The 15,164-nt window shown below is 33.6% G+C and overlaps 1 protein-coding gene across 2 annotated transcripts; it reads left to right on the forward strand.

Moving 5' to 3' along the window:
* Positions 1,042–8,517, forward strand: LOC109832883 (axial regulator YABBY 5-like). 2 transcript variants are annotated; one of them, XM_020400348.1, is made up of 6 exons: positions 1,042–1,220; positions 3,199–3,321; positions 4,425–4,542; positions 5,826–5,874; positions 6,009–6,084; positions 8,203–8,517. In XM_020400348.1, the coding sequence occupies exons 1-6, from the start codon at positions 1,149–1,151 to the stop codon at positions 8,320–8,322; spliced, it is 558 nt and encodes a 185-aa protein (XP_020255937.1). In that variant the 5' UTR covers positions 1,042–1,148; the 3' UTR covers positions 8,323–8,517. The 2 variants fall into 2 exon arrangements, with proteins under 2 accessions (XP_020255937.1, XP_020255936.1); XM_020400347.1 differs by having other exon boundaries at positions 1,049–1,220; positions 4,416–4,542.

Below are 15,164 nucleotides of genomic sequence, written 5' to 3' on the forward strand. Positions count from 1 at the left end.
CACTTCAATTTATTTTCCTTTTTCTTGGAGTCGAATAAAAGTAATCTAAGTGGTAAAGTTATGCAATTTGGCAATCAAAACATTAGCAAGAGATGCAACACGTTTAACTAGTGTGCTAATTAGGAGTATCAATCATCAAATTATAGTACAAAGTCTAGTGGGTTCAGCCCAACGGACTAGTCACTTCAATTTATTTTCCTTTTTCTTGGAGTCGAATAAAAGTAATCTAAGTGGTAAAGTTATGCAATTTGGCAATCAAAACATTAGCAAGAGATGCAACACGTTTAACTAGTGTGCTAATTAGGAGTATCAATCATCAAATTATAGTACAAAGTCTAGTGGGTTCAGCCCAACGGACTAGTCCAACAAATTAATACTGAGCCAAATAGGATGACTCATGCTAGCTCCATTGAAAATATAGAATCAACACGAAGCGGTGAAAATAGGTAGAAAGTAATGTTTGTTAGTGACTTGGGCTGTGATCCAACTTTAATTATTTAATAGTCTATTATCTGTGACGGAGCAATGAATTTGGGTTGACATCTTTTGTAATTTTTTACGTAGTATATGTACGCATCAATTTCTTATATGTACTAATTAATGAGGTTTGATGCATAGCCAGGTTTACGGCAAAAGAAGACAATTGCTTAGGGGTTCTATTAGAACCATCCTATAGGTTTGGGGTGGTGGTTAATTTGCACCATAGATAGATCAAAGAGGTAAAATTTATGAACTAACCTGATCTAGATCCTACTCAATTAGATGGTAAATAAAGAAACTTCAGTTACCGTCATATAGTATAGTAAGCGGTACATCATCCGCGGTGTAAATGTGTAATTATGACTCGTTAAAAATAAGATTAGTAAGCGGTACATCATCCGCGATTAACCCTAACAAATGCAATTCCCACACGCACATGTTGTTTAATTAATTGGGGTACCCCACCCATTCATTCCATCATCAATCATAACTTTTTTTCTTACAGTCTCGAAAACTCCAAAGGAGATCCGAGTTCCACAACAAACATCACAAATTCCTTTATATTTACCCTCATTAAGTCCCTTTTTATCATCACCATCATCAGCAGACATCAACACACATAAATATTAGACTTCTGAAAGCATCAGCTTCTTCCTTTTGCATCGGAAATGTCCACCCAAGTTATTGCACCCGAGCATGTCTGCTATGTCCACTGCAATTTCTGCAACACTATCCTTGCGGTATTCTCTCTCTCTCTCTCTCTCTCTCTCTCTCTCTCTCTCTCTCTCTTTGAGGGTTTTTTTCCCCCTTTCCTTTTTCATTAAACGAAGGTCATAGCTAGCTTGGAATCCCGCACGAGCCTTTGGATTTTAAGTTGACATAAAAAAGTACTTGTGATGGCTGCAAATTTTGCTTGTGGACATGAGAAACTTGTAAATATGCAGATTTATTTTCCCCTCGCTCATCTTCTTTCTCCCTCTCCCTCTGAAGAATTCTAATAGCAAGTTGGTCTTTCTGAACGATCCAGGAATTTAAGAGGAAAAAAACTCTTTACATGTTTACATGCATGACTGAATATTTTGAAATGTTTTGAATCAATTAATTTTCTTCTTTGGTTCCAGGTTTAGGTTGAGTTATCTTATATATATCATCACATGGAAGACTTTGACTAATTATGTCTTACAAGAGACCTGTAGATCAAATATCCCTAAATTAATTTTAACCTTACATGAGAAACTGAATTCTTTTTTCTTTTTCTTTTTTGCTTTCTTTAATTTTATTTTCTTTATTCGCTGTTTTGGAATCCAAGAAACTTTTAAGTTTGAAACAAATAGTTAGTTTACATATTCAATATGGTATATTTACATTCAAATCATACACTTTTTTTTTCATTCATCAATCTGAGCTCAACTAAAAATCATGGAAAGGAAGCCTAAGAGCACATGCATGTTGTAGAATAATAATTAAATCCATATGGCAAGTCATTTTGGGTAAAGCTCATCATTGATGGTATCATGAAATGTTCTTGTCATTACAAGTGTTTATTCTAGTCTATATTAGGTTTTTCAAGAAAAAAAAATTCCTATCATGTTAAAAGGCTCTTGATAAGTTGTGTAGATTAGGAGCATTTCTCCTTCTTTTTACGTCATCTTAACTGTGTTTCATTATCTTCTCTCGGATGAAACTGGAAGACAGTCTCATACCTTTTTTTCCCCTTGAAATTAAATATTTTAGGTATAGATTTCGAACAATTAATTCTTGGTACCAAAATGATGAACATGAGAAGGCTATAGGAAAATTGTTTTTAAAAATAAATGGTCTGTTCTTTGAGATATTGACCACAGTATTATGAAAATTACAGTCCGTAATATAGCACAAAATAGAATTTAGATTCAGATCTTTAGCTAAAGCTCTGAGCTATATATGCTATACGGTGCACTTGCAATCATGCATCGCTTTCTTAATATTGCTAATTTTTTTCATCATAACCTGATATACTAGCTATAAAGCTTCTACATTTGGTCACTAATCTCCCATCTACATTTGGTCACTAATCTCCCATTAGCAAGGCTTTTTCTTACAGTAATCAGGTACACTTCCTTCCCCCTTTTTATTTGGTCATATCTGTTCCTCTCTTTCTCCTGCTCTTTTTCTCTCTCATTGAGAATTGTGGAAGTGTGTCATGTCATTTTCATCCCTCTTTTCTTGATCCAGATTTAAATCCCCCAAAAAAATTAAATAAATAAATGAATATCTGAGAGACTGAAATGACACAGAAGAACTCCTACTGGAATAGAGAAAATTGATGGGGTTCTCAAATTTTTCTGTTGCAATAGGCAGTGTGAACTATCCTCATTTGCAAACAATGAGGCCTAGTCCTACTGACATTGAAGTCATAAATGCAAACAAATAGAAAGTAATCATAAAATATTAATAGATAAAGAAATCATATATAGATCTTTTTTTTCTTTCTATTTTTCCATTCATTTTTTTTTCTACCATTGGTTTGGGATAGAAACAAAGAAAAAAGGCAATCAAATTAAGTCGACTTAATTTGCATTTCATATTTATTTTATGTGAAAATTTCCAGGTTTTCATATTGTTTTTTCTTTTTTTTCCCCTTTTTTTTTGGAGAAAGTTTGTATAAACTACAAGTCAAGGTAAATGCTTTAAGTCATCATTATTTTCATATATATGAATTCTACTTATCTCATTCAGGTCAATGTCCCCAGCAACAATTTGTTCAGCAGTATTGTGACAGTAAGGTGTGGACATTGCGCTAATCTTCTGTCAGTGAATATGGGAGCTTTGGTTCAAGCTCTTCCCCTGCAGGACTTTCAGGTTCATATACGTTTATCCATATATATATTCTCATTTTATAGAATTATTAATTAAAAAATTGTAAGTTGCCGATCTCATGTGCATCCATCTAAGCTAATGTGATATCATGCATGGAGTTAGTAAGCAGAAGGGTGTGTTACTCTCACATATTATTTGCTTATTGTTGGTTTCATATAATTGTTATAGCTAGCAATGCATAGTATGGTTTTTTTAAAAGATTAACTTTGGGTTATTATGACTAATAATCATTTGGGGAAAAAATAGTGATCACATAGTTAACCACAGAAATTTAATATTTTTTGAAGGCCTAAATTTAAAAATGTGGAGAAAATTAGGTTATAGCATTTAAGTATATAAGATGAATAATCAAATTTTCTGAGGTAATTATTAAACTTCAAATTTGTTACAGGTAAAGTATCTTGCACTATACAGATTAATCGAAGATCAAATAAAAGTGTATATGCATATTTGCAAGTACATATTATCAATCAGCAATAAAGGTCTTTTCATCAAATTAAATATATACATTCTTTTTTTTTTTTTTGGTCAATGAAAAATTTTATTCACTAACCAAGTATGAACGTTTTTGTACATCTGATACTCAGTGATAAACTGAGATTACAAAAAAAGAATACTAAATGAATATCTTATAAAAGACAGATATTCAAAAAACAGAAATCCTCAAAACAGTATCACTACTTGCAATTGAAGGGGTGTTGAGGATGAAAGTGAGGACATCAAACTTGATATCTCTAACCAGATCATCAGCACTTCTAGACCTCTGCTGAAATAACCTCAAATTCCGCTCTCTCCAAATGAAATATATAGAAGTAGTCAAAGCCATTTTCTTAAGTTGTTGCTTTAATCCCCTACCCTTCAACATGTAAGCATACCAATTGACAATTAGAGACCAATTGCAAGATCTCCAATTAAAACCCAGCCAGCTCATGATACAGTTCCAGACATTAGCCGAAAATACACATTCAAAGAACAGGTGGTTCCTTGTTTCACTGGCGGCACTTGAGCAGAGAATACAGGAGAAAATATATACATTCTCTATTATAATAACAAAATTTTCTTTTGTGGTGGGAAAGAAATTGCAGAACCACCAAGTAGCATCTCAAGACAGTCATGGAGATAATGGTTCTTCTTCAAGATGTAATAGGCCATCAATCATGTTGACGCAAGAGCATGATCAACAACAATTGTTACCCATTCGCCGTAAGATTAACTTTTACTATCTTTCTTGTTACTTAAATTTTCCTATAATACATAAAACACACAAAAGCATATGAAGATAAGCTAGCATGGATGCCCTTATTTAAAAGGGGAACCCATGCATGAATGCATGGCAAAAGAAAGCCCTTCTATCATCTAATGGAATAGGAAGAAATTTCCTTTTATTGTAGTCCAAAGTCATAATATACCTATACCGAATGAATAACCTATACAGAGGATAAAAAATTTGCATGTTATTAGTACTTCGATCATTTCTTCAAGTGATTGTAAATAAATGCTACTCAATATTAGAGGTCCATGTGAATCACAACTGTCACAAGACCAATGTTTCTCTAAGACAATCACTGAAACAATGAATTGTTATGCTAGATAATTAATTGTCCATTTACAAAGGAAAGATGAAAATATCCGATCAAAAATTTAAAGGCTTTGTAGGAGAATCTTCTGTCTTAATTTTTCACTATACTACAATGCAATTTCTACATCACTGGAAACCATAATTTTTCAAAATTATCGGTAACTGGATGTTGACATCTCGTTGCTAGTGATGAACATCTCCTGCAACTTTGCACATGATTGATTTTAGACAATTTCTTTAATTTATCAAGTTCTTTACATGTACTAGATTACAATTAAATTTTAACAAGAAGAAATACTTATTTGACTTTTGTTATCAACATAGGAGTTCTATAAAAATTAAAATTTTCATGATACTTATCTATAGTTCTTTTATACAAAATAATATAGAAAATTCATCATAGTTTTATGCAATTTACTGGCCTTTTAACTAGTAACATTAGTTTTTCAATTTCTTGGAAATGAAATGGTTTTGAATAACAAAAGAAGTAACAACTATAGATAAATATAGGTATTTGAAGCAGAAGGTGTCTCATGACTTCTAATTAGTTTAAATCTTGAGGATGATGAGGAACGGTAAATATGATATTTTAGAGTCTTCACAAGGGAAATTTTCAAAATGGATCTGACTCTCCTTCGACATAGACAAACAATGTTACAAAAAAAGGTAATACAGGAGACATACAAATTAACTTTTATATTTAAACATAAAGTATATATTCACTAATATTTATGATGGATAATGTGAAAGTGCAATGCCAATTAACTAGTGAGGAGAAATTCAGAGTTAATGAAATAGAAAATTGACGAAAAGCATAAAATTGGACGAAACAAATCTATCTGGTACCATATTGAATTTCCTTTATTTTCCACTTTAACCTTTTTACTTTCTTTTCTTCTTCACCCAGCTCCTGAGAAGAGACAACGTGTTCCTTCAGCTTATAACAGATTTATCAAGTAAGTTATAAAATATCATATGTATACGTTAATATTGGTTATTTCATAAATTTATTTATTTTTTTCAATTTATTCACATTGAAGATATTGCTTCTTTCAAAAATATTTATAATATGTTTCCCTTTTTTCTGCAGGGAAGAAATTCAAAGGATTAAGGCCAATAATCCAGACATCAGTCATAGGGAAGCATTCAGTGCTGCCGCAAAGAATGTAAGTACAAACATGGTAGTGTGGAAATATTCACACGTAAAGAGAATCGGAGAGCTATAATCAAATCTTTTGTTAATAAATTGAAATTTGGGCTTCACTAGTATTTAACATCACAAATATAGCTAACTAATATCTCTATAATTGTTCTATGTTATAGTTAATTAGGGATGATCAAGTATATATGTTAAGGACATATCACATAGGATCAGGTTTTATACCTTATTTCATTGTTTGAGATGTGTAATATCTAGTCCATGTGCATCACAAGTTAAACATCTTCAAATTCTCTGTACCACTCATCTCTTGGTACTCATCAATTAGCTAAATTGATGAAAATAATGAATTTTATCATGATAACGCTCATCTTTTACACGTAGAAAGAAATTAATTATATTATTTATAGTTGAAATGCAAAAGAAAGTACACCTCTAGGAGACTGGCAATTTTTGGTTTTTTCTGAATATAAGCCACTAACAGTTACTTAATTTGACATTAGTCCCTCCAAGCTTGAAGAACTAGATGGAACAAGCCTATTGCGAGTGCTTACATTTATGTGTGTTTGATTTCATAATTCCATTTTATCAGCCAAAAATAAAATGCATGAGACCCACTTACTCTAATCCATTTAGAAAGGCAAGTTGGATATTGAAATTTTAGCATTACGGAATTAGTTGTAAGCTCATAAAAACCATAAATAGAAGCATTCATTACCACAATAACATTTTTTTCTCATAAAATCTATCTAATAATTGAATAAAGGAGTTAATAGATGAGTTGTATAAAAGAACTGAACAGAAAAATATCATATTTAAAAAGTAACACAATTTATATTTGAAGCCATTGTTAGATGTTTTTCTTCATGATTGCATATGTTTCGTTTTCTCCCAACTGCTTTTCCAAAATCCATAAAGCTTACATGGGTATTGTCTTCTCTTGTTTTCCATGCAAGTCAAACTCTTTTATGAATTCTAATAAATTCCATTATATTTCTTATTAGTTCTATCGATCTGGGCTTAATTAATTAGCCTAAACTTTTTACCATTAACTCAACAAGAACTTCATATTCTTCTTCTTTTCTTGATTCTATATGCAGTGATCTTACTTTTTTGTTTCTCATGTTTTATGCTGACTATATTTAGGAGGATTGAGTCTCATGTGTCCTTACTAACTGGTTTTCGTTAGTCATATTTTCAAAAGAATCCCCTACTAGCAGCTTGCTATATAATAATTTTCTAAGTAGAATTGTTGACTACGGATGTTCACTTAATTGTGCCTCAATAATAATTTCTTTTATCATATAAAAATAACAGTAAGGATGTTGTAATTTTATGTTAAAGAGCAAGAAAGCAGACATTACATTTCCCCCTTTATCTTCCCTTTCCTAGTTGTAGGCTGGTTTATTGTATTGTCAAGCTTCCCTAACTACAGTTATGTTTCTTGCCCTCAAGTACAGCTGCTCTTTTCCATTGAATGAACACAACTGTACTGAATGTGCCTCTTATACTATCAAGAGCTCATTAATAGCAAGTGGCCATGTGATATTCAATCACAGTGCACATACATATATATCAGTTGCATCAATATCATTAAAAAAATCATCTTAATAGCTATCCACATCTAAATTGATCACTAATCATAGAATATTCGCAATATAATTTTCTCAAAATGAAATAATTTTCGCTAATCTATTTTGTTTGTAAGTTCCATTTGCAAGACTATACATGCATCTCAATTTTCAGAAGTAAATTATTATTATATGATTCTAGAATTTAAAAGTATAGGGAGTGCTTCTGGTTCTTTTAGTTAGTATCTCCATTGGTGGAATCTAACCAGTAGATCACTTATATACATAATTAGAATATTAATTTGAATCCACACCATAAAATTTTGCGAGATATTTTTCTCTTTAATTTTCTTGATAATATTGCTAGTTACGTCATGCGGATTGCAACAAAAAAAAAACTCTAGGCATTATATGGATCTTTCTATAAAATAAAATTTGTAGAATACGTAAATGCAATCAACACTCTAATCTGACACACGTAACATAAAAAGAATTGATAAATCACAGAATATTATTTTTCTTCTCTCATGTCCTTTTCCCCCTCTAATTTACAGTGGGCACATTTTCCTCACATCCATTTCGGGCTCTCTCTCGATGAAAATAAGCAATCAAAGCTTGATGATGCAATTGCCACTGCACATGGAGGAGGACAAAAATCTCAGGTTTTATACTGAGAAGGAGTATATAAAAAGTATGCATGCCTATAGAGTACATGCTACTATATTCATATGTCAACTGAACTTGAATTATTCAAGTCAAATTAAGTATTAAGTCCCAGAAATTTCCATAAAGGTAAACTATAACTATTTCCTATGTATCTTCAGTTTCATTTGTTGAAATAAATTGATGTCTTAGCATATGTTTGCTGATCTCCTGCAGAGTTAAATTAATGTCTTTGATGAAATTTCTCATCCAGCTTTTACTGTCAAGTTTGTCATCTCCTGGCATGCAAATCATTTACGTAAGCAGTTAGCTAGGGTCTGCGCTGGCGATTCTATGAACTAGGTCCTATCTCACAACGAGTAATTAATTGCCACATAGACAGTTAGAAATCAGTTGTAGTGTGATGCCTACTATCTTGAAGTCATTAATTATAATTGTCATTTACTATTAGATGACTGTATATTGAACTAGACTTTTCTTCTACCTACATTAATTAGCAACGTGGAAAACTAGTAACCTTCAATAATGCTGCAAAGAAGTTTTGGCAAAATAGCTAGCAATTTTTCAAACATTATTTTCAAAAAGTAATAGTAAATGGAACTGGTTAGAACAATATTATTTTGTGTGATTATCTTTCAGAATATAACCTGCATCATACGTAATTCTAACATGAATTGGTGAATATAACCATTATTTAACCATCTTTTGAGTTTTGGTGTGCTGAGGAGCCTTTGAGATAGGATCTGAGAGCAACCCGAGTTTAATTCTCAATAGCCATGTGTTTAAGGTGGAGTTTAAAATAATTAATCGATAACATTGTGTGAATCAATGTTTCGGCTTACAAAAAGAGCACTCAATCTGCAAAGGCATGTTAGCACATTAAATTATAACCGTCAACTTTCACCATAGGCTTCATAGTTTCAATGTAGTGACAAGAGACCTTTAATTACCGGGAATGCAAACTACGAAGGAGAAATAACAAATAATAATAATAATAATAAAGAAAAATCTCTTCTTTTATACCATATGTTTTCTAGTAAATGATTATCATTTATTAAACTTCATACAAAAAACCAGTTTTTTATTGGTATACCTCTAATTTTTCATTATTTTATGCAAGAGCGTCATTGACAAATAAAAAAATTGTGTCATATAACTATTATGTATGTATATAAGTAGTTTCTTCTTGCAGCTTCCCCCCGCTAAAATTTTTTTGGTCAATGAGAATTATTTTTCATTCAAACCAAAATGAGAGTTATGTACATCAAGTTCTCATATTTGAGAAATCTAAAAACAAATGAAATCACTTACAGCCTAGGGAAACTCCCCAGAACAAATCAATATCTACAAAGAAATAACCCAATCCCTGTTTTCTGATTGAATAGGACTATTAAGGACTGGGATTAATATGTCCATCTTAATCTCATTTACCAGCTGTTCGATCCCTTTTGAAGTCTGTGAGAAAATCCTGGCATTTCTCTCACACCATATTTTGTAAAGAGTAACCGAAAAAGCCATCCTCTTGATCCCCTTCTTGAATCCTCTACCCCTTAAACAATTGTTAAACCAATCCATTAGATGGCTCCAACTACAAGATCTCCATTTAAACTTGAGCCAACACATAATCCTGCACCAGACATTCTGTGAATACTCACAGTCAAAAAATAGGTGATCGCGATTCTCAGGTCCTGCTCCTTGACATAAACAGCAACTATTCGATTGAATAATTCCCATCATCAATAATCTGTCTTGAGTCAATAGCCTATTCTGAACAGCAAGCCAGCAGATAAACGAGTGCTTGGGGTAGTTCATTTTCTCCCATACAGTGTTAAACCATGGAACTTGAGGAACAGTGGGGGATAAAGCTTCATACAGGGCAGAGGTCTTAACTTTTGAATTTTTGTAGCAGGAGCCAATGACTTGTTTCAAAATATCAATACCTCCAACTAAGACAGCAGCTCTATCTCTGGATTTAATTAGCTGCTTCCAAAGCCAGGAATCCCCAGATTTTGCATTAACAAACCATATGTCAGTATTCTTCAAATATTTTCCATGAATCCACTTAATCCAAAGGAGTTCCTTATTCAAATGGATATACCATATATTCTTCAAAGCAGCTGCAAGATTCCATAATCGAGCTGAAAAAATGCCAAGACCTCCAGATTTTTTAACGCGACATATTTTTCCCCAAGCTATTAATGATGGTTTTTGAGAATGCTCAGTACTCCCCCAAAGGAAATCTCTGCAAATGCCATCGATTTTTTGAAGCACACCAACAGGCAGGATGTAACAGGAAGTCCAGTATATTTGAACACCCAAGATGACACTTTTGATAACTTGTAATTTCCCCGCATATGACAGATTTTTAGATTTGGACCATAACTGAATTTGATTGCTGATTTTGTTAAGAAGAGGGTTGCAATCTGAGTATGATAATCTTTTACAAACAAGAGGCATCCCCAAGTATCTAATAGGCAAGGAACCCTCAGCAATACCCAATAACTCTTTAATAGATACTTTAGTAGCTTCATTTACCCCACCAAAGAAAATATGACATTTATCTGAGTTTGGTTCCAGACCAGTAACAGAGCTAAAATCTTTCAAGCACTGATTGAGCTTAAGAACTGAATTCAGATCACCTTTGCTAAATAATAACAAATCATCAGCGAAGACCAGGTGGGAAATCTTGAGCTTTCTGCACATTGGATGAAAATTGAATTGCCTATCATTTTTCAACAGGTCCAAGCTCCTTGAGAGATACTCCATACCAAGGATAAATAGGTAGGGAGAAAGGGGATCCCCCTGCCTAAGGCCTCTTTTCCCTTTAAAATACCCATGTAGGGAGCCATTAAGGGAGATAGAATATGATGGAGAAGAGATACAGGTCATTATCCAGTCCACCATTTTGTTTGGAAACTGAAGACCCAGTAACATTTCTTTTATAAAGCACCAACTGATAGTATCAAAAGCTTTTTTGATATCTATGCTGAGCATAACTCTTGGGGAAACTGATTTTCTGCCATAATTCTTGATCAATTCATGAGCCAGTAAAATGTTGTTGGTGATTTGCCTACCCTCAACAAATGCGCTTTGAGCATCATTTACTATAGAACCCATAACTGTTCTAATCCTATTCGCTAGGATTTTAGATATGATTTTGTAAAGAACATTGCAACAAGAGATGGGTCTAAAATCTGAAGGAGAAGTAGGACTTTTGGTTTTAGGGATAAGTGAGATAGAAGTTGAGTTAACCATACCTAGCAACTTGCCAGTTCTGAAGAAATCCGCAATAGCTTGAGTAACTTCATCTCCAACAATACTCCAAGAAGATTTGAAAAATGTAGCACTGAAGCCATCTGGTCCAGGAGCTTTATTATCTGGCATGGAAAAAATAGCATTTCTGATTTCATCATTAGTGATTGAGGCAATCAGAGAACTGGCCTGAGAATCATCCAGACATGGCCCTGAGTGAATAATATTGATATTTGGAGAAGTAGTATCCATTGCAGTCCCCATCAGGTTTTTAAAATGAGATATAAACTCGTTAACAATATCATCACCTTCTGTTAGTCTTTGTCCCAAGTTATTGTATAGGATCATAACTCTGTTTTGATGCCTATTAGCTTTTATCATTGAATGGAACAGTTCAGTACATCTGTCACCTTGTATACTCCAATCAGTTCTTGCTTTTTGCTTGTAGAAGGATAATTCACAATCCATTAAGGTGTTGTATTTAGATATACAGACCTTTTCCTGTTTAATAAACTCAGGAGACATTGGGTCAGATTGTAAATTTTTTTGCACATCCTCCAAAGCTTGCTTTGCATGATAAACCTGTTCACTGATATTATAGAAGAATTTCTTATTTATTTCCTTCAGAGCAATCTTCAAAGTTTTCAGTTTAGAGCAAACTGAGAACATGGTACATCCTTTGACCCTTTGCTGCCAGATATTTGCTACTGTGGGGAGGAAACAAGCATGTTTAGTCCACATCTTAAAAAATTTGAAAGGTCTCTTGCCCTGATAGCTGTCTTCACTGACTGTAATGATCCCAGGGGAATGATCTGAAATTTTTGGTAATAAAAATTCCACTTGGCTAGAATTGTAATTATGAATCCAATTATCATTTGTCAAAACTCTATCCAATCTACTCCAAATCCTTGATCCATGATCCTGTTTGTTGTTCCAAGTATAAAAACATCCAATGTTTTTCAAATGTTCCAACTGACAATCATTAATGAAGTTTCTGAAATCCTCAGTTTCAGAATCTTGAAGAACACTACCTCCAATTTTCTCTTCATTGCTGATAATAGCATTAAAATCCCCAAATAAGAGCCAATGAGTATTTCCAACAGTTTGATGGATAGACTTTAATTCTGACCACAATTCTTTCCTTTTTTCCATTTGATTGAAGCCATAGATAGATGAGATTATACAGTCTAGTTTACCACCAAGAGATTTCACTGTGCATGTGATACATTGGTCAGAAGAACTGAACAGTTGTATATTTAATATATTTGGATTCCATAGGATAATAATTCTGGCTTTACCAGGACTTCTAACATTTGACAACCAGCTCCAGTCTTTAGCAATAAACCTGGTAGTTTTTGATAATAGGGAATCTTTGATCTTTGTTTCCAGTAAAGCAATAAAAGAGATATGGTATTGCCATAAGTGGTGCTTAACAATTTTTTGCTTTGAGGGTCTATTCAGCCCCCTCACATTCCAGAAAGATAGGTTCATCAGTTGAAAGCACCCCCTCTATCCACTGTAGAAGGGTCCAAATCAAAAAGCTCAAGTTGGGAGAACTGATTCTCTGGAGTAAACTTTTTCCTCTGTTTATTACCTTGAACTAAAGTCCAAGAGTTGTTAGAATAGGGAGAATGAAAAGCACCTTCAGAAACTGTCTGCTGTGCATGTGCACCATGCACCAGACTGTGCACCCCTCTTAAACCAGAGAACTGAGGAATGTTTTCAATTCTGCTAATTTGCACTTCTTGTTCATCATGAAGAGAATTCTTAGGGGACAATTCTTTCACAGTCATTTGCTTTTCAAACCTTTCTTGCATTTTAGTATCCTGAGATTTTTGCACTGACAGGTCTATGGTGGAAGCATTCCCATCTGGCCTTTGTAATACCGAATTAAGAATATGCACTGATTTATTTGGAAGAGCAGTTGAGGATGATGTTTGAATATTTGGAATATTTTCCTTTAATCTAGGATCATGTACAGAAGTCTTCTGAGTATTCTGGACTGTAGAAGTTTTAGGAACCCATCTCTGAACTCCTGTATTTCTCTTGCAAAACAAGGTATCATGCCCCACTAATTTGCAATGATTACACCATCTAGGCTTTAGCTCATATAAAATCTTTTGATTAAAAGATTTACCATCTGGACCCTTCAGTGTGATAAAATCTGGAAGAGGAGCTGGCATATCCACTTTAATAAGAACTCTAGCATAAGCTAATCTTTGCTTATTAGCTGTGAGTTTATCTGTGGTGATTGGACGACCTACAGCACTTGCAATTTTGCTTATACTTTGTGCATTCCACAAGTTGAGCTTCAAAGCTGGCAGCTGAATCCAAACAGGGTATAAACAGCTATTAATTTTTTCATAGTCCTCACCAATTGACCAAGGCTTTAAAGAAAGTGGTCTAGATCCAAAAAACCAAGGGCCTTTTTCTAATATATCACTCATCTCATCTTTGTTGTTGAATTTGAATAAGAATATTCCAGGTTTTAGAAGGAAAACATCTGGATTGGCAGAATTAGCCCAAACTTTCTTAACATAAGTCTCCATCGCCTTGAATCTGACATTTAATCCAAGAACCTGACCAACTAGACAAAATTGCCACATAGAAATTCCTTCATTCCACTCCTCATCATTAAAAGAAACAGTATCTTTTGTGTCAGGAGGTAAAAATTTCAGCGGCAATCCACAGCCTGTTTTTCTGTTGTCAACAAATAGACTTGACCAGCTCTTCTTATCAGAGATTTGAACAGGTTCAGATTTATTTGATTCCTCAGTAACCAAATTTTTAACTTCAATTTTACTCTTATCATGTGATTCCGAAGAAGCAGATTCAATGAGTGAAATCAGATTCTTAGATTTAGCCTGATCAAGAACAGAATTCTCTTTCTGAAGGCTTTTTTGTGGATCAATAGCTTTAGGTGAAATCATGACAGAATGCTGATAAGAAGATTCAAAATCTACTTTATCTGCCCAAGAAATCTTACCAGATCCGCTGGCACCTGAATTCAAGAACGGAGAGTGACTCTCTTGATTTCCATTAGTCGCCTCGTTGCAAGAAAGAGCTCTTGCTTGAAGAAATTGAGATCCAGACATCTGAGAATCAACCTGCAGATGAGGATCAACCAAAAAATCTCCAGATCTGAGAATTTCCTTCAAAGATTTCTTCATCTTCTCTCCAAAGATGAGGATCAACCAAAAAATCTCCAGATCTGAGAATTTCCTTCAAAGATTTCTTCATCTTCTCTCCAAGAGGACCTGTCGATCCCCAGATCTGAGAATTTCCTTCAAAGATTTCTTCATCTTCTCTCCAAGAGGACCTGTCGATCCCATGATCTTTGGGCTTAGGTTTTCATCATCTTCTTCTGCTCTAGCACCTTCTGAAGATTGAAAATCAGAAATTGAATCTCTTAATCCTATTCCAAAGATTTTTTTCCCTGAATTTCTCTTTTTTTTTGCCATTATTTCCTAGGCGGGAGTGCAAGATAGCAAGGCGAAATTCGCCTGCTAACGTGCACCTAGAAAGAACCGCCCCTTTTAATTAATATTCCCCCCGCTAAAATTAAAGTACCTAATTATTAAAAAAAATCCTCCTAATAATT

Source organism: Asparagus officinalis, chromosome 3 (assembly GCF_001876935.1).
Source record: "Asparagus officinalis chromosome 3, Aspof.V1, whole genome shotgun sequence".
Lineage (NCBI taxonomy): Eukaryota > Viridiplantae > Streptophyta > Magnoliopsida > Asparagales > Asparagaceae > Asparagus > Asparagus officinalis.